General features: G+C 36.2%; 1 protein-coding gene across 5 annotated transcripts; it reads left to right on the forward strand.

Moving 5' to 3' along the window:
* LOC145776939 (coiled-coil domain-containing protein 81-like) lies at nucleotides 1-27,495 on the forward strand. Of its 5 annotated transcripts, none has more exons than XM_082588182.1 (19): nucleotides 1-198; nucleotides 3,767-3,985; nucleotides 4,435-4,532; nucleotides 5,128-5,286; nucleotides 5,798-5,866; nucleotides 6,570-6,658; nucleotides 7,787-7,851; nucleotides 8,723-8,864; nucleotides 15,250-15,386; nucleotides 15,736-16,028; nucleotides 16,462-16,569; nucleotides 17,129-17,212; nucleotides 17,858-17,943; nucleotides 19,478-19,556; nucleotides 21,218-21,352; nucleotides 22,119-22,243; nucleotides 22,536-22,637; nucleotides 23,832-23,999; nucleotides 25,345-27,495. In XM_082588182.1, exons 1-19 carry the CDS (start codon nucleotides 120-122, stop codon nucleotides 25,439-25,441), a joined length of 2,334 nt encoding a protein of 777 aa, XP_082444308.1. In that variant the 5' UTR covers nucleotides 1-119; the 3' UTR covers nucleotides 25,442-27,495. The 5 variants fall into 5 exon arrangements, with proteins under 5 accessions (XP_082444308.1, XP_082444310.1, XP_082444312.1 ...); XM_082588184.1 differs by having other exon boundaries at nucleotides 15,739-16,028; XM_082588186.1 differs by lacking the exon at nucleotides 21,218-21,352.
* The last annotated feature ends 229 nt before the right edge of the window (nucleotides 27,496-27,724 follow it).

Here is a 27,724-nt window from a genome sequence, read left to right on the forward strand (position 1 = left end):
ACTTCGCTGCTTGGCACGTACGGTAGCGTCCTGTATACAGAATTGAACCGTGTAAGCTTTACCACTAATATATACCAAAGTTAAGCATTATATACGTAACTTTGATCATTGAATAAAAAATGCCAGAGGTTATGCACAATTTAGTGTCCAATGCAAAGAAGAATCGTTTTTCATCTATTCCAGAACTTTCTGAAGAAGGTAATTGCATTATTTTTCAATGGCAATTAATTTTATATGCATTTTAACATTAATGGTGTAAGTGTTTAGGAAAACGCAATTTTCAAAATGAGTGGCTTGAGAATTTTAATAGTAGGCTACGTAGATTGTTTTTGTGCAGTTGAGTAAATGTAGGCCAATGTGGTTATTGTTGGGGAAGGCGGGGCAAGTTGAGCAAGTCCCCGTTTGAAAGGAAATAAATAGCGTAATGAATCTTTAACGCCATTATTATATTTTACCTATAATGCCTTTGAAGCACGTGAATCGCAGTTATCAGTTTTTTGGGCAGGCTAGGCTTGATCAACGATATAAGGTGTTTAGGTCTTAGGATCTAAATTCGGATGCAAACAAAATTTTGATTTTTTGGATGCACAGTAGAACTAGTCAAACTTTAGCAGTAGGGGTCAGCAGACATATGTATGATATAGTTGTATTTTCGCAGGTAAAAATTTTTCGTACATTTGTTAGTTTTCTTGAAATATTTTGTTCTTTAAAAAAAAGTGTGAATGGGGCAAGTTGTGCAATTGATGACGGGGCAAGTTGTGCAACTGTTCCTATAAACCGCCTTTTTTAATTTACAAATGTTCTAGCCTTTCAGCCATTTTTACATAGTTTCAAAGTCTTCCACGTGAATGAATGTAAAAAATGATTAGTGAATGAATGTAAAAGTAGCTGATTTGTTAAATTGTCTGTACTTTTGCTGGCCGTAATATGTTGCTCAACTTGCCCCTAGTCAAAACGAACGATTGTTGTTGTTCAACTTACCCCATGGTCCTACACAGCTTGCCCCATGGTGCTGCACAACTTGCCCCGGAATAATAATCCGGGGAAAGTTGTGCAATCGTTACTTAAACTTGAATACAGTGCAAAATAATAAATAAAATCAACCAGTTTTTGTCTAAAAACGTGGCTTATTAGCATGTTTTTGAAATGCAATACTTGAGTCTTTGAAAAAGTTGGTGAAATAAAAAAAAATTAGATTTAAACAAAACCTGCTCAACTTGCCCCGCCTTCCCCTATTTTTGGTGTTTTAATGAAAAATAAATATTGCTAGTCTAATTGTTTATATAAATGACATATCAACAAAATTGGAGGTGTGCCTGCTTTGCAGAGCATGACCTCAACCAGCTGTCAGCCTTTATGCCTTTGTGATTCAAAAGTAATTTTTCAAAGTTTTGAGTATAAGCAGTAGAAATCACTTTATTTCTCCTCCAAAATAATAACAAAACTTGAGTGGTTTAGTCTTTGGTTTGATAAAAACACACTTTTTTACCATGATACTCTTTGAAAGATATATTTACTATTACCTGGTTAAATTTACGTATTACTGCGATATTAAAAAGTTGTGGCTAGCTGGGCTGCGGTGCCACTATGGAAGAGATCTGGCTTTGACACTGTTAGGTTTTACACCAGTGGCTCTGGCTCCAGTTTCAAAGCTGTCAAGCTTTATGGCAGTGGTTCTGGCATCAAAATTGTTGGATCTGAGACAATTATTTTATTGCATTAAAAAGCATTCTTTGTCATAAGTTTTATCTTGTGGGCTTCCAAACATAAAAACTCTATGGCATCAAGCAATGGAACCATCTTTAGCAAATCTATTATACCACAATACCAGTACATACAAAAAATGAATTCAGAAATAACTAGAATGTTTTCGACACACCAATGTGCCAACCACATGTATCACGAGTTTCTTAGTCAAAACTGGAGTCAGAGCTGTCACATGTTTATGGCTCCAGCTTCTACAGCAACTGCAATTAAAGACTTTGAGCTCCGACTCTGCTACCCTTGTGACAAAGATAATAAAGAAATCCAACTCATAACAAACTATTTTGACAAAGCTTACTGTCTGTTAGCCGTCAAGTACAAATGATCTTACTCATAAAACAAATTTCATATTTTCCAATCATAGCCTACTCTAAAAATGGTAACATTCTTTTTGAAATTTTGTTCCACTTCATTACGACAAATCCAAGTTGTTCCAAAGCACAGCTATTAATTTGGTGTACCAAGATATGGAAGATTCACTTTCACAGTGTCGTAGCCAAGGGAAGGGGTTTTGGGAGTTACAACCCCCCCCCCCCCCGCACGAGTGTGACATCACGATATTGAGAATGATGCTTTCAATCTTTATGTCTCTAAAACAAAGTTTGCCTAAAGAGTGAGTTTTGCCAATACCAAACATTCAAATATCTCAGCCAGGAATTAGCAACAAGAAAACATAAAGACTTAGCTCTATTACCAAAAAAATGCCCAAGACAACATGACCTTATCCTTTTGCTATGCCACCGAACCACCTCATTTTACAGGAATATTTATTCCCACATTTTTCTTGAAAATGCTCTTAAAATGCACCACATTCAAAAAACATTTTTTAAATTTTCTGGGGGAGACCCCCAGACCCCCGCCGCTGGGTGTCGCTCTTGTCAAACACGCTGTTGGGCTTCGCTCGCCGGTCATCAAAAACTCTCCTTTCAAAATTCCTGGCTACGCTACTGCACTTTCATAAGCTAACATAACAAAGTCAATCACATATACGTGCAAACACCTTCATCTGAAACTGTTTTTGAGCTAAGATGAATTTTATTTTTTCTTGTATGTTTATTGGGTTTTGTGTCCGTGCTAGCCACAAAAAAGGTATCTTTACCACTTTTTTTTTGTTTGTTGTATCCAGGCTTACACCCGGTGGTTGAAGATTTAGATTAAGTATATAGGAAGGCAAGGAAGCCAATCATCATGTCCACCTTCAGGCATGTCTCAAGTGTCCTGCCAAAGACACAGCACATGCTCTTGAGCTGTGTCGAACCGGCGTTATTTTGATTGCCGTTCTATGACTCTCACCACTTGGCTATGCAGCCGACAAACCACTTTGACCACATGACCACCTATTAATGCATGTCTTGAAGTGTTTAAGGTTTTGCCACCTTCTCCTGTTTATTAATATGCTTGCATACTGCTTTTCATAGCTCATACTATCTTTTTATTGTTAATTATTAAAAATGTTAATAACAAAAATTTATGTTATGAATCATGAACACAATAGCTTACTTCTAGGAAAGATCTTTTGTGAACTAAAGTTTAAACGAAAAAATATGAATAGTCTGCAATGTCTGATGTTTAGTTTCCAAAGCTAATTTTGTCCATAGTTGATACTAATTTTTTTTTCACTTTGAGACCTTGAAGTTTCACAAACTGACTTAAAAATGCAGACAAACAACTCTCTTCTCTTGATGTGTACCGTAACAACTGAAAAATGTGTTTCAATTCTTTTTAAGCAAAATTGATGGCCAATAGACAGTACGGTAGCACTAAAAATAACAACTGACCATTATAAATGCATACATATAAATACAAATCAAGTTAGAAAAATTACATGACCATGATAACGTTAGCTAATCTACTTATTTATATATAATAAAACACTAATTTTGTTTTAATTTTTCACAATACTATGACTGAATAACCTATCACACAACTTGCACTCATTGTCAAATAAAAAATGTGAATTTGACAAAACTAATAATTTATTTATTTGAATTTATTTTTATAGATATTATTAGAGTCTGGGATGTCGTATCGGAATACATCGAACTCCAAATGCGCTCACAGAGAGGTGTATGCATTCCCAATCTTGGAACCTTTACATTCACTTTAAAGAAGATGGAAGTTGGAAATAATAAATTTATTTTAGTTCAAAGACCTGTGTTTGTTCTAATGGAAAAGTTTTCACAAACTCATGCACTGCAATATACTAAATATCACACAACAGGTTAGTTGACAAAGTCATATAAAAACTACATCAACCATAAACTTTAGCAGCTATACCACTCAAATAATTAAACAGGTTATTATAAGAATGGTGGAGGATGGTAGACAGTTCAACATATAAAATTGAGTGACTTGCATATTTTATTGTTAATTTGAGTAAGAAATTGTTCATTTATTTATTTATTTAACAAGCTTAGTGGTTAACGTTTTTTCAATAAAAAAGTGTACTTCAACAAATCACATAGAACTACTTTTGTATCATTCAGGATTTTTTTTTTTGAAATTGAATACCAACAAAATAAACGTTTTCACTTTAGCAGAAAATCTAATAATCCAGATATGGCAACATCCATCAATCAGATAAATAATTTTTATTAATACAAATATTGTTTGCTGTTTTTTATTTCTATGAATAACTCTAAAATACATTTATGTCAACTGGTATTTTAGGAGAAGTTCCAATTGTCCAACTTAATTTTACTGCGATAGCTGTTGAAAGCATGTTCGATCGGGACACGGTTGAAATATGTGTGCGAGAAGTACTACAAGTAAGACAACTTTTTAAGTGTTATTAATGATTTGATATGCTGCTTGCAGTATTCAGTTCCATTACATAGTTTTTGTTCAAATGTTCTAATATAACTACCTATTTACCTACATAGGCTACATAGTTATCATCAACAACGAAAAAAACTTCTTTGAAGAAATTTAATACAAAGCTTAAATTCAAACCTATTTGTTAATGAGATTAGACAAGTTTCAACAACAATTTCAAACTTCAACGAAGTTCTACATTTAATATGCAATGATATGTACATCTTGGTAAATCAGTTCGTTGCGTATTGATGACGCAGATAGATAGGCACAGTTTTTGAAAGCAATTGTAAATTGTTAAAACATGGTAGCCAAATAAACTGTTTTAAAGCTTTGCTTTGCTCGAGCAGAAGAGAAAAAGTTACTCCGTGTGAAGCAAAATTAAGCTGTTGGGTCAGAGGATTGAATTTAAGTTGTTTTATTGTTTTTGTGATTAACGTAGTTGGCTGTTTTCTACAATAAAGAGTTTGCCAACCCATGTTGTTTACAGATAAAGCCTGCATCTGAATTCTGCTTCTATCACAAAATTGCTTGCTGCGTTTTTTTCAGTCGTTGTCCCGCGCGGTATCCAATCAGCAAAGTGCAGAATTCTTGTTCAGAGGAATTGGTGTGCTTACTATCAAAGACTGTAAAGTGAAGATGAAATTTTTCAAAGATTTTTTGAACTCCATGGATGGCTCTGGCAATCTAATCAAAGTCATGGAAAATGTATGTGCAGTAAAACCTACTGTCCATGCCTTATAATATTGTTGTTTCAAGCTTTTCACCGATAGCTTGCTAAATACATGTTAGGCTACCTGCTATCGAAATGGCTAATGCTGCAAGTATGTGAAAGGTATGTAATTGTAAGGCCACTATAGACTTGGTTGGCTACCAGCCTACCATCCAAAATTAAATTGTAAGTTAAGGCCAATGAAATGGTGATTGAAAATATTTAGTCTTTGTTTTTATGAAAACTACTGTATGGACATTACTTGACGTGACGTGAACCTATACTTTTTTAACAGCACTAGAAAAGGCCATTCTCAATTCGACAATTTTATTTATGTTTTGTTACCGGATTGCTTTTAACAAAAAACCTGTGTTTAAATATTTTTTTCATTTTTGTTGTTGTCTATAAAACATACGTAACCATTTCAGCATAGTTTATGAAAATGTACTGTAGGCCTATGACAACTAATCAACAACATTGTCTTTAAGTTGTTAAACTTTTTGACAGGAACTTTTCTCCAGTAGTTCTGTAGTTGAAGAGGATACAGGTAGCAATACTTCAGAAACAGGATTAAAGGTTTGAAAGAAAGCTGATTGGCGATTCATTGCCAGATGCATACAGAATAGACTTTTGTTTACAATGTTAATTTCAATTTAGTGAATTTATTGGGATCTGTTCAAGTAACATGTGATGTTTTGATGAACATGACTTTTTGTGGTTGTAATGTAAACCCTTTTCCCACAATGCTAGCCATGACTTTTCTGGCCTACCTAAAACTATCTAATGCAATATGGTGATTCTGACAATCTCAAAGCCATCATAGGATATTTGAACAGCCTTCAGAATAAGACAAACTAGCCGAGCTTACAAACAAGTAGTATACTGGTATAGCCTAGTGCAGCTGCTGAGATTGCTCCTTTGATGTAAAACAAAACCTCTTCTGCAAATCACACTTTACATAATAGCCTACTACTGACATATTGACGCAAGATTAAAAGAAATATTTTTAGAGTTTAAATTTAAGTTAAGTCAGTTCAGATTCTAACCAATGTTTCACTTTTACACACCTGAAAAATCTGACAGCCGTTAAGCAATATTAGAATTCCTCTGTAAAGATGATATTTGTTTGGATGTTAAATATTTTCATTATATAGAAAGTATCTAAGTTTCAACGAATTTTTTTTATGCAAGTATTTACAGCTTTTGACTCTAAGTAAATATTTAAAGTTTATTTTCAGTTAAAGTTGTTTTCAATTCTGCTTTTTTATTTGGTTTTTAGAGACCTGGAACTGCAGATTCAGTCATGTCGGCGCAAACCACCTTAAGTGCACAAAGACGGCCAGGGACCAATACGCTTACTTTACCGAAGTATGTCGAACTAGGACTAATGACAAGGGTTTTCACAATTTTATTTTATATTTTCTTATCACCAGTAATTTTCTCCACCCATTTCCTTATTTTCGAAAAACTCTCCCAAATTTCCTCTGACTATAGGCCTACGTGCTATAACCAAAAAAGCAGGTCATTTTTTCGGCAAAACTTCATGCTCATGAAATTTTCTAAGTATGTAGCAAACACTAGAGCAGGAATTTTGTTGTCATCTATTCGTGTATGTTGTTGAGTGTTGAGTTAGTCAGAAGCACTGTGCAGTTTTTGTTTTTTCCTGTTGATAAGTTTAATATTTAACCATTGTATTTTGTTCAGATGTAGATAAAATTGTTGTATGTTATTCCTGAAGAGGACATCATGCGGTGTCGAAAACGTTCGATGTGTAATTTGTCTCAATGTAGTTTTTGTTTTCTCTAAATATTGAAATGAAAATGAATATGTTAAATCTGAATACGTTACTCGGCTTCGTATGCCTAATGGTTTAAAAAGAGATCAGCCTATACGAGTTATAGCATCTTCATTGTGTCACAATATGAACAGAAGTATAATATGAACAACATGTATTTTTGTCTTATATTTAGTAAAAGGTTTTAAATGGTGGCATAGCTAAATTTGTATTAAAAAGTAAACAAGCTAAAATGTGCACTCTTGCCAAATTTTGTACCCAAAAATATACAGGCTAACCAAAGAGAAGGGCCAAGGTTTAGGCAACCAGAAATGTCGGTTTTCCCCATCAGTTAGGCTGCACCCCAGCGCCTTATACCTAATATGTTTACTTCCATTTTTAAGCTATTGTGACCATGGTTATAATTTAAGATTTAAGAAACAATATCAATTAAACTAGCTGACTTGCACTTTGATATGTTTAAAATTTTTGCATCTACTTTTACTGTCAAATAGTAGTCAGTTGATCAGTTCTGTAAGGTAGAAAAATATGCTGTCTTGTATGCGTGAACTGTATCCTTCGTCTAATCATCAATCGTAGCCGAACACTTTTAGAGTTATCAAGACTTCACAAAACCTAGAGGTTATGAGAATGTTTTATGACATGTTTATGACGTAGCTATTTTTATTTTGGATTTTAAAAACACTTTGCTTACGTTGTAGGTTGAATGGATCACGTGATTTACTTCCTCCAATCACAGAGCACGTTACGGATGAATACGATGGAGGTAACGGTTTACTGATAAAAAAAAATACTGTTACTGAAACAACTCAACCAGCTCAACCAGTCAGAATCAGTTCAAAAATTAGTATTATCAAGTTTTTTGTGTAATGCTTAGACAAAAAACAAATTGAGCAGTTTTGTTTCGTTTCTACTGTTTGCTTTCACAGCAAAAGGTATTGATGTATATCAAACGTTTTGCAAAATACTGAACTGCATGTCAAGTACTGCAATCTATATTAAACTTAAGAAATAACCTAGACCTTGAAGACTTAATTGGAATCATGGATGCCAGTTCTGTCATAGAGTCTGACAGTTTGAAACCAAATACTTTTTCTCGTCTTTGCAGTACGCTATGCTATGGCATATAGCCTATCTGGGGAGACCAGGCCTGCTTCATGCTCGGGCATCATATCGTATAATGTAGTTTTAAAGAGCTGGCACATAAGCAATAAATCAGATACATAACTTTATCTTCACAGTGAATGTAAACTCTTCTTCCCTTTTTTCTTTAAAAGTTCTATTTTCAACTTCTCTATTTAAAAATACTTTTCTAGGCAAAACGTTCAAACACCAAAACTCTGCAATGCTGCTACTTTGTTTAAAATATCACAAATGACGCAGTTGACAAAGCTGTTTTTTTGCCGATACATTTACTACAAAGAAAGAATTCAAATTGTATTTTGTAAGCTAGAAGAGCGCGCAGTGAAAGATTTATTTGCAGTGAACAAAATTGCATAGTTTTTATAAGTTTAAAGAGCCATATTGAAGATTCGCCGGTCGAATGCCGTAGTTTGGCTTACCCTGGCATATTCTGTAGATAGAAATATACCTTCTGTGTTCTGCAAAAATAGAAATCATTGTCATTAAATATTCAGAAAAAAATCCTCTTCCCCCGAGTCGCAGCTCTAACCGAGAGCTTATGCATCCTCATCAAGTGGTCGGTGTGAGTCTTAGTGCCGAAGAACTGCGTGAGACAATCCCTGTGAAAGAAAGTTCTTGGGAGTCACCGGGAAGAAAGTAAGACAATTGTTAACATTTTTATCGTTTTATCAGAACTCCACCTCTTCGTTAGGTTTGGCTAGAAACGAAATATATATATTTTTTGAACCACTGAGCTTTTGTTGTTGACCTGTGATGGGACTTATAATAATTAATTAACTTAGTATTGTTACTTTAGTTAAGAGAGAATAACACTTAGGCGACTCTTCTAATTTAAATGAACTTTATTTACAGCGGAACTTTTTTATTTTGTTAAACACGAATAAATAACCATAAACGACCATAATTTGTAAACAAGGACAATTTTCTCTTGCTGACAATTTGGACAAAATAGTAGTATGGTAATATGCAATAACAAAGTCTTACAGCCAGAAACGTATCTTGTTGTAGTTTCCTTGTTGTGATTCACGTACAAAGTAGGGTTTCGAATATGCTGAACCAAAGGAGTGGTTGAAGAAGTTGGTAAGAAAAGTTGCCCTGTCCCAAGGCATGGGCTCACGCACTACTATCAGTAAAAGGCAAATGGATATTTTCACCATTCGAAAAATTTGCTTTCTTGTTGATTTGGCGTTTGTTGCACTGTTATTGCATTTAAATGCAGCATGCAAACATTTGTCATATTAAAAATATATTGAAGCCCCAGCCAGTCCGGTGTCGAGAGATTACAGCCCTTTCATGTTTTTTGTCTTCCCTGTTTGATACTAAATAGCGTGTTTTGAATTCATGCTTAAATTTTCCTGTCCTCCTGTGAATTGGTTGGCCTTCTTGACACAACGGTGTGGTTGGGGATTTGATGTATATTCTTCATACTTTTTGCATGCAATTTTGACTAGCCTATCTGCCTGTTTCCATTGGAAAAGAATTTGCAGTATTGTGTTAAGTGTCGCAGTGTTCATTGCACTAATGCCATTTACAATAACTTCATTTGTTTGGTAATTATGATGAAACCTAAAAGTATAAATTTGTCATGAACATTCAAACCATTGTACTGGCAACATCAGATTGGGTGACAACTACCTAAAGAAATTCCGCCATCATTCTCATTTTCAACCTTTCAAAAGAATGTTTCTTTTTTTCAAGAGCATGGATAGGATAGCAATTTGCTAATCTCACCCTTAGCTTGAACATTTCCTTCCTTTTCAAAGGTTGCTGAGCTTTTCATGTTTCATTTTCTGATAATAAACTTTATTTCTTGTTTTGTGAAGATATTAGGCAGGATTCTTTTCTTAACTCATAACCTTGACTGAGAACTTGAGAACTTTTGTGAGTAGATCTACGGTTCTTTTCAACGCTACATTTCAACATTGAGAGACGACTTTATATTCATTTTCGACTGGAGTCATGCGTTTTGTGAAAAGATTAGGCCTACACTCTTAAAACTACTGGGCGTATCTTTAGTTTTAAATGTAGATAGATAAGAATAGGTGTGACAGATCTTTGAATCCCACAAGTATTCTTTTACTTATTTTTTCTGGTAGGTTTTTCATTATAATTGCAACATAGAAGGCTTACTCAGTCTGAGAATGCAGATTCAAACCAACAGTAGTTGTTTTTCAATCTCAGTGGCGAACCCTTTTTATTCAATGAAGTAGTGTGCCTGCCTCTGCACACTAGTGTGTATGAATGTGTAGTTAGATTTACTGTGATGGGGTGGTGGCTGACTAGATGACTGCTTATGGTCTTTCGCTACCATCCTGATTGCGCCATAATCTAACCAACAGTTGTACAATGCATTGTTTTGACAATTACATTTTACTCTGATTATTTGTTAATATATGGCTTTGTGAAGGTTGGTGTACACCAAGGATCAGTTTTGTCACCTCTGATATTTGCTATTGTGGTTGACGTTGTAACTGAAGGAGTGAGGGAGGGCTTATTGAGTGAAATTTTGTATGCAGACGACCTGGTCTTGACAAGTAATAGTATGGAGGGACTGGAGAGAAAGTTTGAGAAATGGAAAGAAGCATTTGAAACCAAGGGTATGAAGGTGAATCTTGAAAAAACAAAAGTGATGGTGAGTGGAGCAGAAGGAACAGTTGTTGAGAGCAAAGTAGATCCCTGTGGAATATGTGGCAAGAGAGTGATGAGAAATTCAATGCAATGCAAGGAATGTGGAAAGTGGGTACATGCAAGATGTGCTAATGTCAAGAGAGCCGCAACAAGATTGGCGAAGTGTTTTGTTTGTGGGAAATGCAGTAAAGGAAGGAATGAAGTGGAAGGCCATGATGATGAGTTCTGCCATGGCATCGAAACAGTGACAGACTTCTGTTATCTGGGTGATCGGATAAATGGAAGTGGTGGATGTGAAGCAGCGGTGACAACAAGGGCAAGATTGGGCTGGGCAAAGTTCAGGGAATGTGGGGAAATGTTGTATGGCAGAAAATTCTCACTAAGGATGAAAGGGAAAGTATATCGGAGCTGTGTGCGGCCTGCAATGCTATATGGTAGCGAGACATGGATATTGAGAGAGAGTGAACTGGCAATCCTGAGAAGAACGGAAAGGTCAATGGTGAGAGCAATGTGTGGGGTGAAAACGAGAAGGGAAAAAAGGACTGAAGAATTGTTGGATATGCTAGAGATGAGAGAGACCATAGACCAACTGGCAAGGGCAAATGGAGTAAGATGGTATGGACATGTGATAAGGAGGGAGGAAGGAAGTTTTCTTAGAAAGGCACTAGATCTAAAGGTGGATGGGAAGAGGAAACGCGGTCGTCCAAGAAGAACGTGGAAACAACAAGTGAAGGATGAATTTAAAAAAGTCGGACTGAAGGAGGAAGATGCAAGGGACAGGGTGAAATGGAGAAAAGGGATTAAAACAATTGCTGCGCGGAAACAATCGGCCACCCCCACTAGTGGGGAACAAACCGACGATGGATTATGATGATGGCTGGTTAAAACAAAATAAATTGACTTGACTTGACTTGACTAGAGATATGAAGTTGGAAATTAATTTAGATAAAGTTTAAAGACATCGCTGAGAGTAAGACTATACTTTTCAGCACCACTCTGTAAATATGGCTTGAAATAGTTGAGATAAAGGTTATATATATTTACTGATTTTGTTATCTATTACGGCTTTCTGCAGACGTTTTGTTATGATAACAAACGAAACCGCCTAAATTGAAACTTTTTTCATTCTTTTCATTTCTTTCCATGCAAATCTACTCTGTTCAATTGTTGGATGATAAAAGTTTTTTTTGCTTTTCTTCCGCTTTTTTGACCTCCCTGCATTCACTACCTATGTACATTTGAAAGAGTTTTTTTTCAAGCTCATTAAATTTACTGCGTTTCTGCGATTGATGTATTCACAATGTAGTATCGGGACTTAGAGAGTCCCCGTGTAGTATATTTTGAATTTTGTTGTCAAGTTCAACCAGTCTGTGTATAAATGGCCTCACTTCTCAAAAACATTCACCTGTACAAAACATTGGTTCCAAAATGTCAATACAACTGCAATGAACGTTGTGTCAAGGTCAAATTGTTATGTCCAGACTCCTACATCCCACGCTTTTTGAAACAATCCAATATTTATTTTTATAAAAGGGGAAAAAGCACTCAGATCATTTTTAATTTGTGCGGTGTTCTTCGATTTGGGTTATTGTTTTATTACCATATCCAACAAGTGACCACACACATTAAATGTCAGCGAGTTTGTATTGATAGCTAAAAACAAACATTAGCTCACATTGTGATCTAATTGCCAGCATTTACATTGAGTTTAGATAATATTTGAAGATGACATTCAGCAAATATGTAATTGGCACTCTTATCTTATCACCTTTTTTCTGTGCACTTCTTTCTGACAAAGAATATATGCTATCCAAAGTAGCTATTAAGGCCTTTCTCTCGAAATCTCATTAAATTTTATTGTCCTTTCGCCTAGTTACCTTGAATCCTACGAAAAAATAATGTTGCTATGTGTGGATAACATTGTAAGAAGACTGTCCACTGAGGCTGCAAAACTGTAAAATGTAGAACAAGTAGAAGGATGGTTTTTGAAGTTTAGAAATCTCTACTGGTACTTGGTAAAACACACACTATACTGATGAAAAGTATAAGTTTTATTTTAAAAGTCACAAGGGAAGAAAAGTGTTTCTTATAGCCTACTATTAATCTTCGGTTGATGGAAATTTTAAGTTGTGATTTGACAAACAGAATGCGATATTCAATTAAGCAGGACATAAAACGTAAGGTAACCTATATCTGATCAAAAGAATTTATGTCAGAAATTAGACAATTTCAGTTGTTAGCTCACGAGTGGGCCTGCAGTAAGAGTTTGTAACCTTTAAACTTAAAGGGGAGTGCCACATAACGCTGTAGCTTAGTTTGTCATTTAATTGATTTTAAAATTTCGTGTAGGCTATAATTTTTATGAGAAGATAAGCATTTGATTTTAATACAAACCTGTAGCATGGCAGTGTATTGCTGGGATCGCAAAACAAGGTCTGCTGGTTATCATAACAACCCAAGATATGGCCAACATGAAAGCGCAACAAACTGGATGCCGATACCGAGGGCTCCTTACGCCCTTTATCCTACGTTAAGTGATTTAAAAAGGTGTGAACACATCAAGTGTTGAAAAGGCGTTACATAAACTTACCTAAGGCGTTATACAAAATTTGTAGCCTATATAATTTGATTTGAACTGCACATGTAGATCAGGGTCACTAAATTTTAAGGTGAACCTTTGTGGTTCTCTGCACTGTTCAATGTTCATCCAATAAAACTAGTTTACGGGTGTTTAGATAAGACTATAGCTTACTGCAATAATCAACGCGAAATGACCAAGCGTGTTAATAACGCATTTCAAGTCGGTCTTGCTATTTAATTTGTTACCGTACTTCGCTGGACAACTACTTGCAGTCAAAACTTTTTACATAAATTCTTTCATTTTAGAAACTAAAACAGCAGTATCAGCTTATTAAGCCCACTTCTGGACCGGACGGTTTTGGGCTTAATAAGCTGGTGGGCTTAGTCTCGTAAATATGTGTTCCTTTGGTTGTGAAAAAGAGAATACTCTTTCAACCTTAGAATTTCTTAGTTGAGGTTATGCTGAGCTATAGATTTTGTGATCACAGTATGCGGTTTAAAGCTGTTCAAGCAAAAATGATTTGTTTCTTTTGGACACAAAATTTCTTATGGTTTCTTTTCGAAGGAAAAGCATTTTCGTTTTCTTGTTAACTCGAAACGAAATCGAAACGCACAAAAGTTCCTAAAAATAAAGGACGTCGTGAGGTTTAAATTCACCTTGCGTCATGCTGATTAAAGATCAACAATTGTCATCAATTACAAGTGTTCAAAAGAACATTGTTTTTAAACGAGATGATGTTTCATTTCGACCAAAAAACTGCGTTGATCAATTGCATTGGTTCACTGTGCAGTATGCATGTCTGCCTTACTACTTTAGACGAAAAATTGCCATTTGTGGATCTCTTGAATGTCGCAAGATGTTAAGACGAATGTAGAAACAGAAACTTTTTTCGCTGGTTTATGGTCCGCAATATAACTCAACAACTGACTATCAGTGTGTCGAATGTCGATTATATGATTTGTTGGTCATAGACAATTACAATTAGCTTTTGTAGCTCAACAGAAACGCAAGGGAACTATTTGCATGCCTTAAAAACCATGTAATTGTTTTAGTTTCAAATTACAAAAATGAAAAACTTGAACTTTCAGTCCAAATCAGATATTGGCCCACCGACGTCTTTATCGTAGCCTACTTCAAATGTGGTAATATGTACAACGGACATCAGCAGTTTTCAAACAGGTTCATTGAAAAAACAATCTTTTGCTGGCGCTATTATAGTGGGAGATCTTTTGCTTGGAAAACACTTGTTACTTGATAACTCGCGATTTAGTTTGCGCAACTCGGTTACATTTTTTCTTTGCTTACTTTGGTGTTTTGAGATCGTTTGAATTTAGCTGCCTCTCGCGGTACCCGCATAGGCTACTGTGAAGTAACACCAGTACACCACCTGTGTTAATTCAATAATTTGCATTTGATGACTCACATTTTGATGACTTTTATTTCAAAAGCACACATGGCTTTGACAAGCCACCAGCCTCCCAGTTGGCATGTCAGCCGATTGCGATGCCAGTTTTGTATTTTCGAAATAATTTAACAATCAAACTTTTCTATTAATAATTAATTTTTCATATGCACTTAACAAATGATGTGATTTGTCACACGTTTATGAAATTATTTCTGGTTTTGTCGATTAACTATCTCATTTCCAACTACTTCGTTTTTCAAGACTACTAAGTTACACAAAATGCCACATTGAATATACTTTACTTAGCCCTCGCTTAATTGTACCTTGTGTTAGCGTTTTACATTATTACAAGTATAGGCCTATACAATACATGTATTGCGTGATAAGTAGACATTTTTATCGCACAGAATCACAACCGCCCCGTCCAATCTGTCACCAAAGCCACCTGCCAAAAGTCAAACTCCCCCGAAACCTTCCCCAAGAAAAATTTCCACAACTTCTTATTTTATTGAGACTCCAGGAATACCTGATGGTCCCATTAATGGTAAAAATAGTTGGAAAATTTGTTTTTTTGTAGCGTTTCTTTTCACTTTCATCAAATTCAGTTGGTTCTAAACCTCCTCACTTTACTCAGTACCCCTGCAAACGATTTATATGGTTTTATATGACGATTAAATATTTGAACTTCTGGCTTTAGAGATGATGCTTATGTCTCTGTTCTGCTGCAAACATTGATCATTCTGATCTTCCAAGCCTTTCTGCCATTTTGGCCAAAGCTTTAACAATTGTATTTGTGACAAACTTTTAAGTATGTTTTCTATCAGTTGTTATGACTCGAATCTTGTCAGTCGCAAAAAATTTCAAAAGTTTTCATTCTGCAATTTCTTCATCAGCAGAACGTAGTCGGCCAGCATCCGCTCCTCTTCAGAGTCCGGAACCTCCAGTGAAGTCGAATAAGGAGGCTACCAAGGAGACTCGCTTTGCAAAACCTGACATTTCAAATTGTCAATCTCCGAAGCATCATCACAAGTCCGGCCAGGATTTGTGCTACCTCTGCATGCAGAGAGCCATGAGGAACGTTCCTGTATCGTTCGAGAGAGAAAGAAAGCTCAAGGAACTGGAACAAAACGCTCTTCTTCAACAATACCAACAAATGAAAGACCAGGAAGCTATTATGGTTGATAAGGTAACCTAATCCTCAACCAACTTATAGAATTAGATGGTATCTGTGGGAAATCATAGGAATACTTTGTTGTGCAGTGTACAAGGTTAATAGCGGAGATCTTTGTATTGAAATTTTTTTTGCGTTGTTTATCATGATTCAGCTATTTGTGTTTTCTAGCAAAATCCATCCGATGACACAAAAAGCGCAAGGAGAAAATTACAACTAATTTAATGTTTTACTAACGTTCTGCACACCATGATAACATACATCCTCAACGAGAAATGTCAATGAAGTAGTATTTTTACCTGCACTGTCAACATTATCGGATGGTTATATCGCTGAAAGTTTGTTTTTTTCGAGTAAAGGTATCAAAAATGAAATTGTGCAAAAAATATCCCGAAGTCAGAGTTAAATTTATGCCTAATCGTGATAACAATATTGTTTTTACGTTCAGGCGAATCAAAACTCAAATCGTCACACTAACCAGAAAGTTGCAGCTTTTAATCTTGGAGTAGCTGAATGTATTCGAGACACAAAGAACACGAAATCGACAGAATTTGTAGTAGGTTACAGCTCTTTGTACATTGAACTTGTCAAATTTGCTGTTATTCCTTTGAAGTTTTTATGTGTATTGATTGACTTGCTATAAAGTATTTTATTTTGAACTTAGAAACCCTTTCCTCAAGATTAAATTCTAACAGTTTTGCATAGGCCTACTTGTAGAGACTTTAAACCACTGACACTGGGTCGGTCACCGAGTTTGGCATTTTAAAATTTCCGTTGATTGTAAATGGTTTGTTTCCAGTAGACTACTCCATCCCCACTCACTAAGTGCCATAGAATGAAGCTGTTTCATTGTAAGGATATGTAGAGTATTTCTCTCGGTGTGTAAGCTCGTAGAGAAATGCACTACAAGTACAATGACAATTCTATTGACAAACACTTAATTCTACAATAAAAAGTAATGAGAGGATCAGACAAAGATAGTTCAACTCTTCTAGCATATACACCGAGAGGTGAACTGTGTTTTCCTAATCCTCCCATTTTTTTTTCATTGTAGAATTAGGTGTTGGTCATTAGAATTACCAGGGACGGTTTATTGAAATTGCTTTCATCTACAGAAATCTTACGTCTTTCAAAATCGGCCGCTAACACCTTTGAGATTTTACAAGCAAGAAGAATACAACAAAGCACTTGAAAGCCAGGTAACTTACCTTATCTGCGTACCAGCACTTAAACACCAAAACGTTTTAGTTCACCAGACCTATTCTTTTTACAATCTATTTGCTTTCACACTTTTAAAAGCATGTATTTACCGTTTTTAAGGCATAAAACCTGCAGATATATATAAAGGTAGCCTATTTGCTGCTTACTTTCAAAAGGGTATATCCACCTGAACTGTTGTAGATATCTATCCTTTACTGTCCAATAGCCAACTAGTATGCAGTTATCGTCACCCTCCACATCCAATAGAATCTCATCTAATGAAAGTTGTTTCTTACACAATTTTCTGGAAACCTCTAAACGGCGGTGGTCCCATACTCAGTTAATGAGCTTTAGGGAATGAGAATGAGAAGATAAAGTTCTGATCTCATTAAGTCTTCGGCACTGTAACGAGAGTAGAAGCGTCTACATGTGTATGAAACTATACGTGCGGTATAAATAGAGAAAAACAAAACACTTTATTGAAGATACTGTATATGCTTGGCAGAAATTTTTATCCAGATGGTGATTGTGGGATTTTGCAAAAGCAGAATAATTGCTGCATACCATACGTCTGAGCAACCGCTTTTTGACACCATGACAAGACAACCTGTTGCTGACTTGATCTCTCCTACATTGTGGTTTAGGTCAAGTTGCGTATGTCTCGAGAAAGTCGAGCGAAAAATGACCGGGAGTTTCAAGAACGCTTGGAGCAGGTGCAACTTGCTGAAGAGTAAGTAGCGAACTAATAACATTTAATAGTTATTTAATAGAGTGTTTAATCCTTTGCTCATCCAGTAATCCAGCCAATAGAGCAAAAAGTCTTTGTGTCTTGAACTTCTGAGACCTAATATTGGCTTTCCAGTATACTAAGAGTAGTATCGATACGGACAAACATCGACAACCTTGGGTGGCTGAAGGCAGTAGCTTTGACAAGGCTTCTGGGTGCACTTTTGGATCTAGCCCGGAATGATTTTAGGGGCCCGTCACCTGACATATTTTTTTATCCGGCTCATTGGCTTAGTGGTTAGTGTGACCGCCTCTGAATCGGTAGGCATGGGTTTGATACCCTGTCGCATCATACCAAAGACCATTTTAAAATGGTACTGAATCTAATTCACGCTTGGCACTCAGCAATGGAATGGATTAGGGTAACAATGTACTCAGTTGCGTCTCTATACCGCTTCATTGACTACTGTCTGCTTTGTAAAGCGCTGAGGAGCAAAGCTCTATATAAAAACAAGCATTATTATTATTATTATTCAACAAAGTTGTCATATTTTGAGGCCCAGGGACCTCATTGGTACCTAGCCTAAATTATCCTTTACACAGCCCTGATAGAAGCTAATAGCCAAGTCCCAGAAGCTATAATAAAAACGAATTAATAGTTCTGTTGTAATGATACACTTGCTGAAATTGAAGAAGTCATTTCCTTTCAATAGTACATTCGCATTGTACCACGTTGTGCACTTACCATGCTGGTAAGAGAAATACACGAAAAATGTGACGTTTTCGCGGTTAGTTGTTGGTCGTTTCTCAGACAACAAAATCCATCATTTTTACATTGATTCAACGCCTGCAGACGTTGAATCAATGTAAAAATGATGGACTTTCCTGTCAGGGTTATGTGTATACCACGCACCGAGGCTGACGCCGGTACTGTTATGACTAAACAAACATACAAAGTATTTGCCGGTCAACAAATCATAAATTAAAGGCTATTTGTTTTGTCTTCAGCGTTTGTTTTTGTCAAACGGAGAATCAGAGAGACATCAATAAAAACTGATTATTTGTTTAAATACTGACCACTTTATTATTATCCAGCCAACAAAATTATACAATTCAAACTGAAAAGAAACTATTTTACTAGTCGCATAGGCATGATAGGATAGCTACACTAATCACCACGCTGATCACATGATAACTAAATATAATGTAGGGTACAACTTAACCAAAGCTTGATTCAAAATTTTTCTATGTTCACTCTTCGCGTGAAAAAAAAACTAGCGTTTTTCCATTTATTAATAATATTGATGTGTGTTTTTTATGGCGTATCTATTGCTCTCTGAGTGTTACTTTGCAAGTTTTTCCGCAACTGTTTAGAAGCGCAGCTGAGTGCATGATTACCTTTAATCCATCATTTATTATGATCCTACACGGTATCGAACTCACGTTTATTAACTCAGAGGCGGCACTTTTTTCACAAAGCTTCGAAGCCAATACGTTTTACTTTTGATACAATTAAAGAGAATTGTATTTTATTTCAGTTTGGCTGCCCAAAGGGAACATTTTCTTCGCGTCAAAGCTGATCAAATTTCTCAATATCAAAAGGCTTTGTCAGCCCAGGTTTGTTTATACTTTTGTTATATGCCATATCATATGTGTGAAGCAGTTCGTTGACTGTAGGCTACATTTACCATTTTACTTCGGCATATTGGGGTGGTGCTAAACGCAAAACAAACAGACAGATCAAACAAAACGAGAGATACATACTTTTCAAATGAAGCGACAAATTAAAGGTCATTTTGTTTCTTTGTTTAAAGTCTTCATCTCAACGTTTCATATTGCACTTTTTGTGAAAGATTGCATGATGTGATGCTATCACCTAAACTTTTGATAATGTTGTTTTCTACTGTCATTTACACACATTACAAAATATTCAACGCTCGAAACAAATCGTTGTGTTTTAATGTCATCATCCTCATTATGTTCATTCCTCGAATTGGGGGTTGGATACAATGTGCCATTGTTCTCGTTCATGAGTTGTTCGTACTACAGTTTTATAATTTAATTTTGTCCATTTAGTGATGTTTGTTGTCCAAATCATTCTTGGTCTGCCTTTGTTTCTTTTACGATTTATTTTCCCTTCTGTTCATGATCTTTGTAACGCGTTTTGCCTTATTGTGTGTCCAAAATGTACGTACGTAGAGCAAAAAGGAGTTTTTTCATGTCGGCCTAGTCATTAGCAAGAGAAATACCAACAGACTTGCGAGAAAGAGAAATATTTGCATATACTTGGGACGTCATTTAATCACGTGACGTGTCAAAAAATCTTCTTGAAGAGCATCAGAGTTCGAGGCAAGGTTACATAATTACACAACAACCAGCATAACGAAAAATGTCTTTCTATAGCAACCCACAACCATCTTAAGAAATCTGCTTGTTGGCCGAGTGGTGAAAGCCCTGGTATGGTACTCGAAAGGGCACTGTTTCGACATTGCTCAAAAGCATGCGGCCATGTCTTTGGCAAGACACAGGCATGCCTAAAAGTGGACACAAAGATTGGCTTCCTTGCCTTCCCGTCCAATTAATCCAATTCTGCAATCATCTGGATACGACAAACAAAAATTAAAAAAACATAACATAAAACGTTTTGCTAAAAGTCTTGTCTGTATGGGCAAAACTGTCACAAAATTAATTTGGAAATCTATCGCTAGCTGTGTTTGCAAGCCAAGTGTCACATATAGAAGTGAAGTGTTATATTGGTTCTAGTTTTAAGTTTACTTTGCAGCAGTTAACTTCCATCTCTAAGTAACGAATATTAAAAAGCACCTGTTTTCAATTTTTAAAAATATATCTTCATCTCTGGATCAAGATCTGAATCTTTGTTTTTTTTATCGTCGCAGCAGTCCTGTAATTAGGGATTGGCCCAGGGGACCGACTTGGATTAAGAGCTGGGCTGTGAAATCGGGCAAAAAATATACGACTCCGATTCCTCTTCGGTTTATAACTGGCCAACTCCGACTCCGGACACGTCAAAATCCCTCAGACTCCAATACTCCAACTCCACAGCCCTGATTAATAGGCTATCTGGCCACTGTTAGGTACACGAATTTGGACGAAAAAGGCGATCAAAAACGAGGCACATTTCCCTTGCCAGTGTCACTAGGTTAGAATACCATAGATTGCCTGGCCTAAATTACAGAAAGGAATGTTGAGGTTTGCTAAGTGCAAGTATTCTATGATGAAACTCAATTTCCAATTGTATTTCTGTATCGAACTAACAGATTAGATTGAAACGCCATCTAGACAAACAAGAAGAAGACCTCTTACTCCATCTTGCAGCACCCAAACCTTACTACTTAAAATCGTTTGGAGTCAGAGAGAGTACAAACGCTATTGGTATCTCACACCCACAGAAGGTTGCTGGATAAGTTACACTATTTAATATATGCTTAAACAAAATGTAAATCTGTCCATGTCGAAGGTTATTGTGAGGCGTGTAGGTGCCTAAAAGATTTTTTGAAAGGTTCAGTGACGACATATTTGTATTGCTACACTGAGAGAAATATTGCGCGTAGATTGCACAGAGATTTTAATCTCGCTAGATAGTAATAGCCTGTGCAAAAGAAGAAAAGATCTGTGCATTGGATATGCAAGTGTTGGCTACTTTAAATATCAAGTTTTGTACAGAAAGTTACAATTAAGTTATAACTTAATTAGCCTCAAAACATAAGTAAAAGGATATATTCAGGAAATACTTTTAAAAAATTTAATATTTAAAAAAATTGGAATACTTTTTGTTTCTATGTTTGCCCCGATAGCTCAGTTGGTTAGCGCGTGACTTTGTGAACGAAGAAGCTTCAAGATCAAGCAGCGCTGGTTCGACTCTCGGGGTGTGAGCTTGAGCAACGCATTCTAAGGACTGCTTTCCATTCAGCCGCACCTAGTGGATGGAATAATTCCCTGGCAATAACACTTCAACAATCGGAAAACTTCACTCTGTCAATCATGGTAACCTGGCCCTGCGTCACGAGCCTCTAGGCTACAAGTATGCGAAACTACCAGGAATAACCTATCAACGCTTTGTCAGTCTGAGGATAAAGATTCAAAACCAAACCAATCCATATTGTCTTTAAGGTATCTTGCAATGACATTAATTACACTGTATGATTCTGTTTTTTTAAGATTCGAAGTAAGCCCCTCCCCATGCCAAAAGCGGAACCTGATTCGAAACAGCCCATTTTTGGCCGACAGGATGCCACAAATGAGAAAATCTTGGATCAAAAGGAAAGGTCAAGGGCATTGATGCAGTAAGTTTATTGCGCTCCTACAGTAGTGTTCGTATGAAACTGCGATTTTGTTTTGTTTCGTGTGGTGGTGTCTTCTGGTTAGCCTAAACTGGAAAAATAACGGTTTAAACCTGTTTGAACTGGTTTTGCATCCACCGATTCGAAAAAAGGGAAAACGTCACGTTGGCAAAATTTCATTGACAACAAAACAGTATTTTTGTATTATTTCCAATAGAAAACTGTTATTCAAATATCGAACAACCCTTTCCATGGCACTGTATTTTTGCAAATGTTGGAGCAATTTTCTTTCTAGGGATCAGATAGAAATGGTCTCGACGAAGAAGAAGAAGATAATCATGGATCAACTCACAAAACAAAAGGAAGAAAGTGAAATGCTTAACAGAACGAAACACGAGTGAGACAATAGTATTCGTTTTGAAAAATGCTTTGTACAATGTTGGCTACATACTGTACAGTAAAATAATTGATTTTATCATCCAACTGCTGAACAGTAATTTATTTTTATTATTTCTATACTTCATCAATAAGTAATTTGAAAAGTTATTCAATTTTTTTTTTGTCGTATCCAGGCTTATGCCCAGTTGTTGAAGATTTAGATTAAGTGGACGGGAAGGCAAGGAAGCCAATCTTCGTGTCCACCTTCAAGCATAGTTATTCAATCATTATCGGATTTTCAGCAGAACGTAGCCTATATGCAGCTTATTTTTGATAATATATGGCAGCCTGCTTAAATTTAAGGGTTTTAAAGTATTAATGCACCAGCTAGGGTATAAAAGCAGACCACGACAATCCAATTTTGTTTGAATGTTTGATAAAATAAATTTTGAAATTTTTGTTTTCTGATAGATTCTGATATTTTTGAATAACTGAGCTTATTTTCCGCGCAATAGTGGTTTTTGTAGTTAGTATCTTTTTGTCTCGGACGCGTTAATGACGAAAAATAAAATGATTGAATGATTGATTGATAAGTTTGTTTACAAAATCAACCCTATTAAAACCAGATCAAATTTAACTTAACATATTAACTTAACCTTAGATTTAATTAACTCAGTAGGCTAATCTTTCGACTTTGTGAATAAAGAAACGGCAAGAAGAAGCGGCGCTGGTTTAACTCTCGGGGTGTGCGTTTGAGCAACGCATATCAAAGACTGCTCTCCATTCAGCGGCATCTAGTAGATGGAGTAATTCACAGACAACACTTCAATAAGCGGAAGCTTCACTCTATCAAACTCAGTGACCGGCTCTGCTAAGTAATTCAAAGTCTCTACAAGTATGCAAAACTGCCAAGATTAAGGTTCCTCAGTCCTAGGATAAAGGTTCTGACAATACGTCAATTGAACTTGATTGTGCTTTTCCGCTGTGTGGCTGACTGATAAGATTGCCTTACGCATTTAAAAAAAATATGCAAGTTCAATGCTACTCGAAAGCAGATTGGCAAAACATCGGAAGCTGACTGAATGATTGTATAGCCTTTCGTTGATTCCAGCTGTCTATTGTGTTGTATGTGTAATCACAATGTAGCGTATTACCCTGCTTTGTCATTATGGACACCATAAATAATTGTTACCATATTATGGTTATTGGTTAGGTTATTAGCTGACAGAGTAGGAGCTTACAAAAGAGCGCAAAAAATGCGACTTGGCTTGGAGAAGAATTGGAAAGAACATCATCGGAACAAAGTTGCTCGGGAGAACGAAGAGAAACTGCGCATGCGCACACCAGGAATGTTGGTATTGGAACAAACTGAAAAGTATAAGTGAGTTGAAATTTAAGCTGCAAATGGTTATTTTGTTGGTCAAGAACAATTGTAGGATAATGTAAAGAAATTTTCCTATTGTTTTTACTTTTTTGGCATTAATGTTGGTCTGTTTTTCCTCTTACGCTCTTATTTAAGTTAATGTGTTTAGTACAGTGGTTCTTAATCTTTTTCACCTTGCGATGCACCAACAAAATATAAAAAAAAACTATTTGCGGCACATTTACTATAAAAACAAAGCTGTTTTGAAAAAGTTTATTCTGCAAATTTTAATGCGATGGGTGTGCTTGTTTTTGGGAACAATTAAAATTAAAACGAGGCTCCGTCGTTGCCAAGCAACCCGCATTTCGTCGTCAATTTCAAGAAATCTCTCTGTTTTTTGTTTTTAATTTTGTCAGAGCAGAAAATCCGTAATTACAGAGCCATGAAGATGCAAATGGCAAGGTTATTTTGATGCTTTTTGCACCGATCATTAAATAGCATTTGTAAGCAGATAGCCAAAAGTCGTGGATATAGCCAATGACCTGCATGCCTATTTGTAATAGCTTAATTTCTAAAATTCAAAAAAGTTCCGAGGCACACCTGAGAATCTCTCGCGGCACACCTGTGCGCCGAGGCACACAGTTTGAGAATCACTGGTTTAGTATTTATTATTAATAAGCCATCACTATCACGTATTACCTCTACCGGACATTAAGTGTTTATTATTAGATTGCAGAAGATAGTGTTTCAACTATCGTTCTTACACGCTGATAATAATCAATTTAGTTTACGTCAGTTGTGACGGCATGCAGACGCAGTGTAGTTGATATCCCAATAGATTACGGTACTTCACAAATTTACTTACAAACGATCCTTTTTTAGCCTGGTGCTCGCTGTAGTAGTAGGCTAGCGATTTTAACCCCTCAGCATCAGGCTAAAACAGGTTGTTTGTATCTACGTTTGTGAAGTAAACAACAATCATGTTGCTAAAAGCAATACTTAATCTATTGCAATAAATCACATTGGAGCAATAGCCTACCGTATCATCCCTAATGCAGGTTTCGAGTTGGCTTTTTTCATTTTGGTATGTCATTAAATGTCTTGCTAAGGCGCAGTATCGTGCTTACGGCGAGTGTCGAACCGAAAACCTTCCGAACTTGAACAAACGCCTTGACCCTTTACCACCGTGATAACATGTTATATGCTTGACCACTGCGTCATGTTGCTGGGCAACCGTGGGCTATGATTCAGGACCATTCTTCCAAACATAATTCTGGTCATTGATAAAAAACGTCCGTTAGCCTACAGGCAAAGAAATACAAAGATACAAACTTGTTTTGGACAGTGTTGCCCTTCTTTTCAGACGCTGCGGCCAGTGTAACCGAAAGACAACAAACTGTGGAGAAACAAACATCTGGAGCGAATCCCGATACATCCCAGGATCCCGTCTCATGGTTTAAACAATTGGTGTAGTCTTCACCGTGCTGTTACAATTAAACATACGCCGTACATTTGTTTGCATTACCTGCTTGTATGGCCACTTGTCTATATACCTGCTTTTACACTGTCTTTTTTTTCCGACAACATTTGAAACATTGATTTCACGTATTTTGTTGTAGACTTTAAGTAACATAAAATTGGTAGTTGCTAAAACACTGCGATTTATAGGCTACCTTTAAAATATTTCTGATATTTCAATCCTAAAAAGACGTTTATGGACAACGTTAGGTCAATTCAAGTTGGCCTACCTAGTGTGCCAAGCTTTTGTTTGCGCGTGTGCTATCTGCTTGTTTGTGTTTTGTAGATTGGGGTATATGTTTGCCAGATAAGTTTCTGAATCTTCATCGTCCAGGTTTTTCATAAACTACGCTACTTTAGATTGAAATTGTTTTTATTAAAAAAAAATTAACACAAATCTTTCAGAAACTTAATTTTGATATCAATTTCACATATTTAAATCAGGTTGTTGCGGTGCTTGTAAAATATTTTCAATTGTATCCACGTCTATTTTCTCTGATGCTACTGCCAGTAGCGTTGACAGGGTGGTCCAAGGGTCACTTTTATATCCGGGCCCGAGATGATTTCAGGGGCCCGAGAACTTGAAGAAACCACCGCGTATTCTTCATGGGTACAGTGCGTTTTTCTTAGAAGTGTCTTGTGGGTCTTGTGAGTCCAAGGATCTCATTGCCTCCGGGCTCAAATTATCCTCCGGCCCTGGCTACTGCATGCATACTGAGTACATCATGGGTAGATTATAAAAATAGCTTATACGTGGGGTCAGTTGCTTATTTCAATTATTGTAAACATACATTTTGAACGGTAAATCGTAGTCTACCTGTGTAGTCTCTTGCAATATTCTATTGTTATTTATTCCATTAAAAGGCCGGGATTTTTCCAGCACTTGCAGCCTGAAATATATCTAAAAGGCTGTAAGTAGCCTATCGTTAAGTGGGGAACCATTTTGCAAATAGCCCTTTTTAATGTTTTAACGTTTTTTAAAATTCTTTTAGAACACTTGATAAAAATCAATTTTAATGCATTGTTCCTTTGTGTTTGTGAAACGACTGTCACATAGCACATGTTTATCCTACTTGCTTTTCAAGCGTTTGCATCTATAGGAATTCTGACTGATGCCAAATGTTTTATGTGATTGTTTTTGTGATCATGTACACTTTTAGTGGATTTGTCTAATACTTTGACATTAGAGATTATTTTCTGTAATAAACTGATAGTGAAGCTTACCCCATGGCATTGACAGTATTTCGGGCCTGTGATGATTTTATTGGCCCGAAACATTTTCGACAGTCTAGCAACTTGAAACTATTACGTATTTAGAAATACGTGCAGTGCTTCTCAATACTTTATGATACCGTGTACTGACAGAAGTCTTAGCCTACTGTCATTCGGCGTAGCCTACCGGTAACACATTTTGAACGAAAAAAAAAACTGGCATTAACAAGTCTATCTAGGTTTTACTTGTCTACAATGTGCAAATTCTCAAGCAGTCTTTCATTGACATTTCATCAATGGTGTGTGATTTTCAAGATTTCGCAATTCCTAGCGCTACTTCAAAGGATGCACGTAAAGTTTTAATATTTATATGAGAGTGTCGTACTAGAGTGTAGCCTACATCTGTTTTCGCCTAATATTTGTTGTATTTTTACTAGACTTGTGTTTAACGTAACACAAAGACAGGCAAAAGAAGTCGAAGTGAAATAGTGCAGTCGATTGCCCTACGGTAGTGATGTTGCACTCATCCAAAGTGATCGATGTTAAACGCCACACAATATACTCTGAGAAAAGAATGTAAGTGAGGTGAAGAGTAAAAAATGCTGATTTGATTGGAACTGCATGCGAGTAATCAAGTCAGACGTTCGTACCCTGCTGTAGACGAAAATGGTTATGTTTAACTATTGAAAGACCAGAACAGCTTTTAATTCGTTTCGTTTCCTCTTCAAAAAAGGATTTTGTGCTATTTCTAATTTCATGTTTTGAATATACCGCAATTGCTTTGTTTAGATCTGAACTTTCATTGAGTCATTGCTGAGCACAACTCCACAAACGACATATTGCAGTTTCGGCACACCAGCATCATCTGTTGCAATAAAGCGAAGTTTTAAATAAGATGCATCGTATTGTCGAAGCAATCTTGAACGAATTTTTTTACTGAAAACGCTTTGGCACTTCCAATATCACTTTTATCGGAATCTATTGGGTTTAAAGTGATTTTTTATTTCTGTAGC

The sequence above is a fragment of the Aplidium turbinatum genome, chromosome 9 (assembly GCF_918807975.1).
Source record: "Aplidium turbinatum chromosome 9, kaAplTurb1.1, whole genome shotgun sequence".
Taxonomy (NCBI): Eukaryota; Metazoa; Chordata; class Ascidiacea; order Aplousobranchia; family Polyclinidae; genus Aplidium; species Aplidium turbinatum.

What these genes read in the sequence shown, in the direction of transcription:
- LOC145776939 (XM_082588182.1), top strand. Translation starts at nt 120, where the DNA reads ATGCCAGAGGTTATGCACAATTTAGTGTCCAATGCAAAGAAGAATCGT. An exon ending in AATACGCTTACTTTACCGAA is followed by an intron (nt 6,659 to 7,786) that starts GTATGTCGAACT and finishes CTTACGTTGTAG; the next exon opens with GTTGAATGGATCACGTGATT. An exon ending in CGAAATCGACAGAATTTGTA is followed by an intron (nt 16,570 to 17,128) that starts GTAGGTTACAGC and finishes TTTCATCTACAG; the next exon opens with AAATCTTACGTCTTTCAAAA.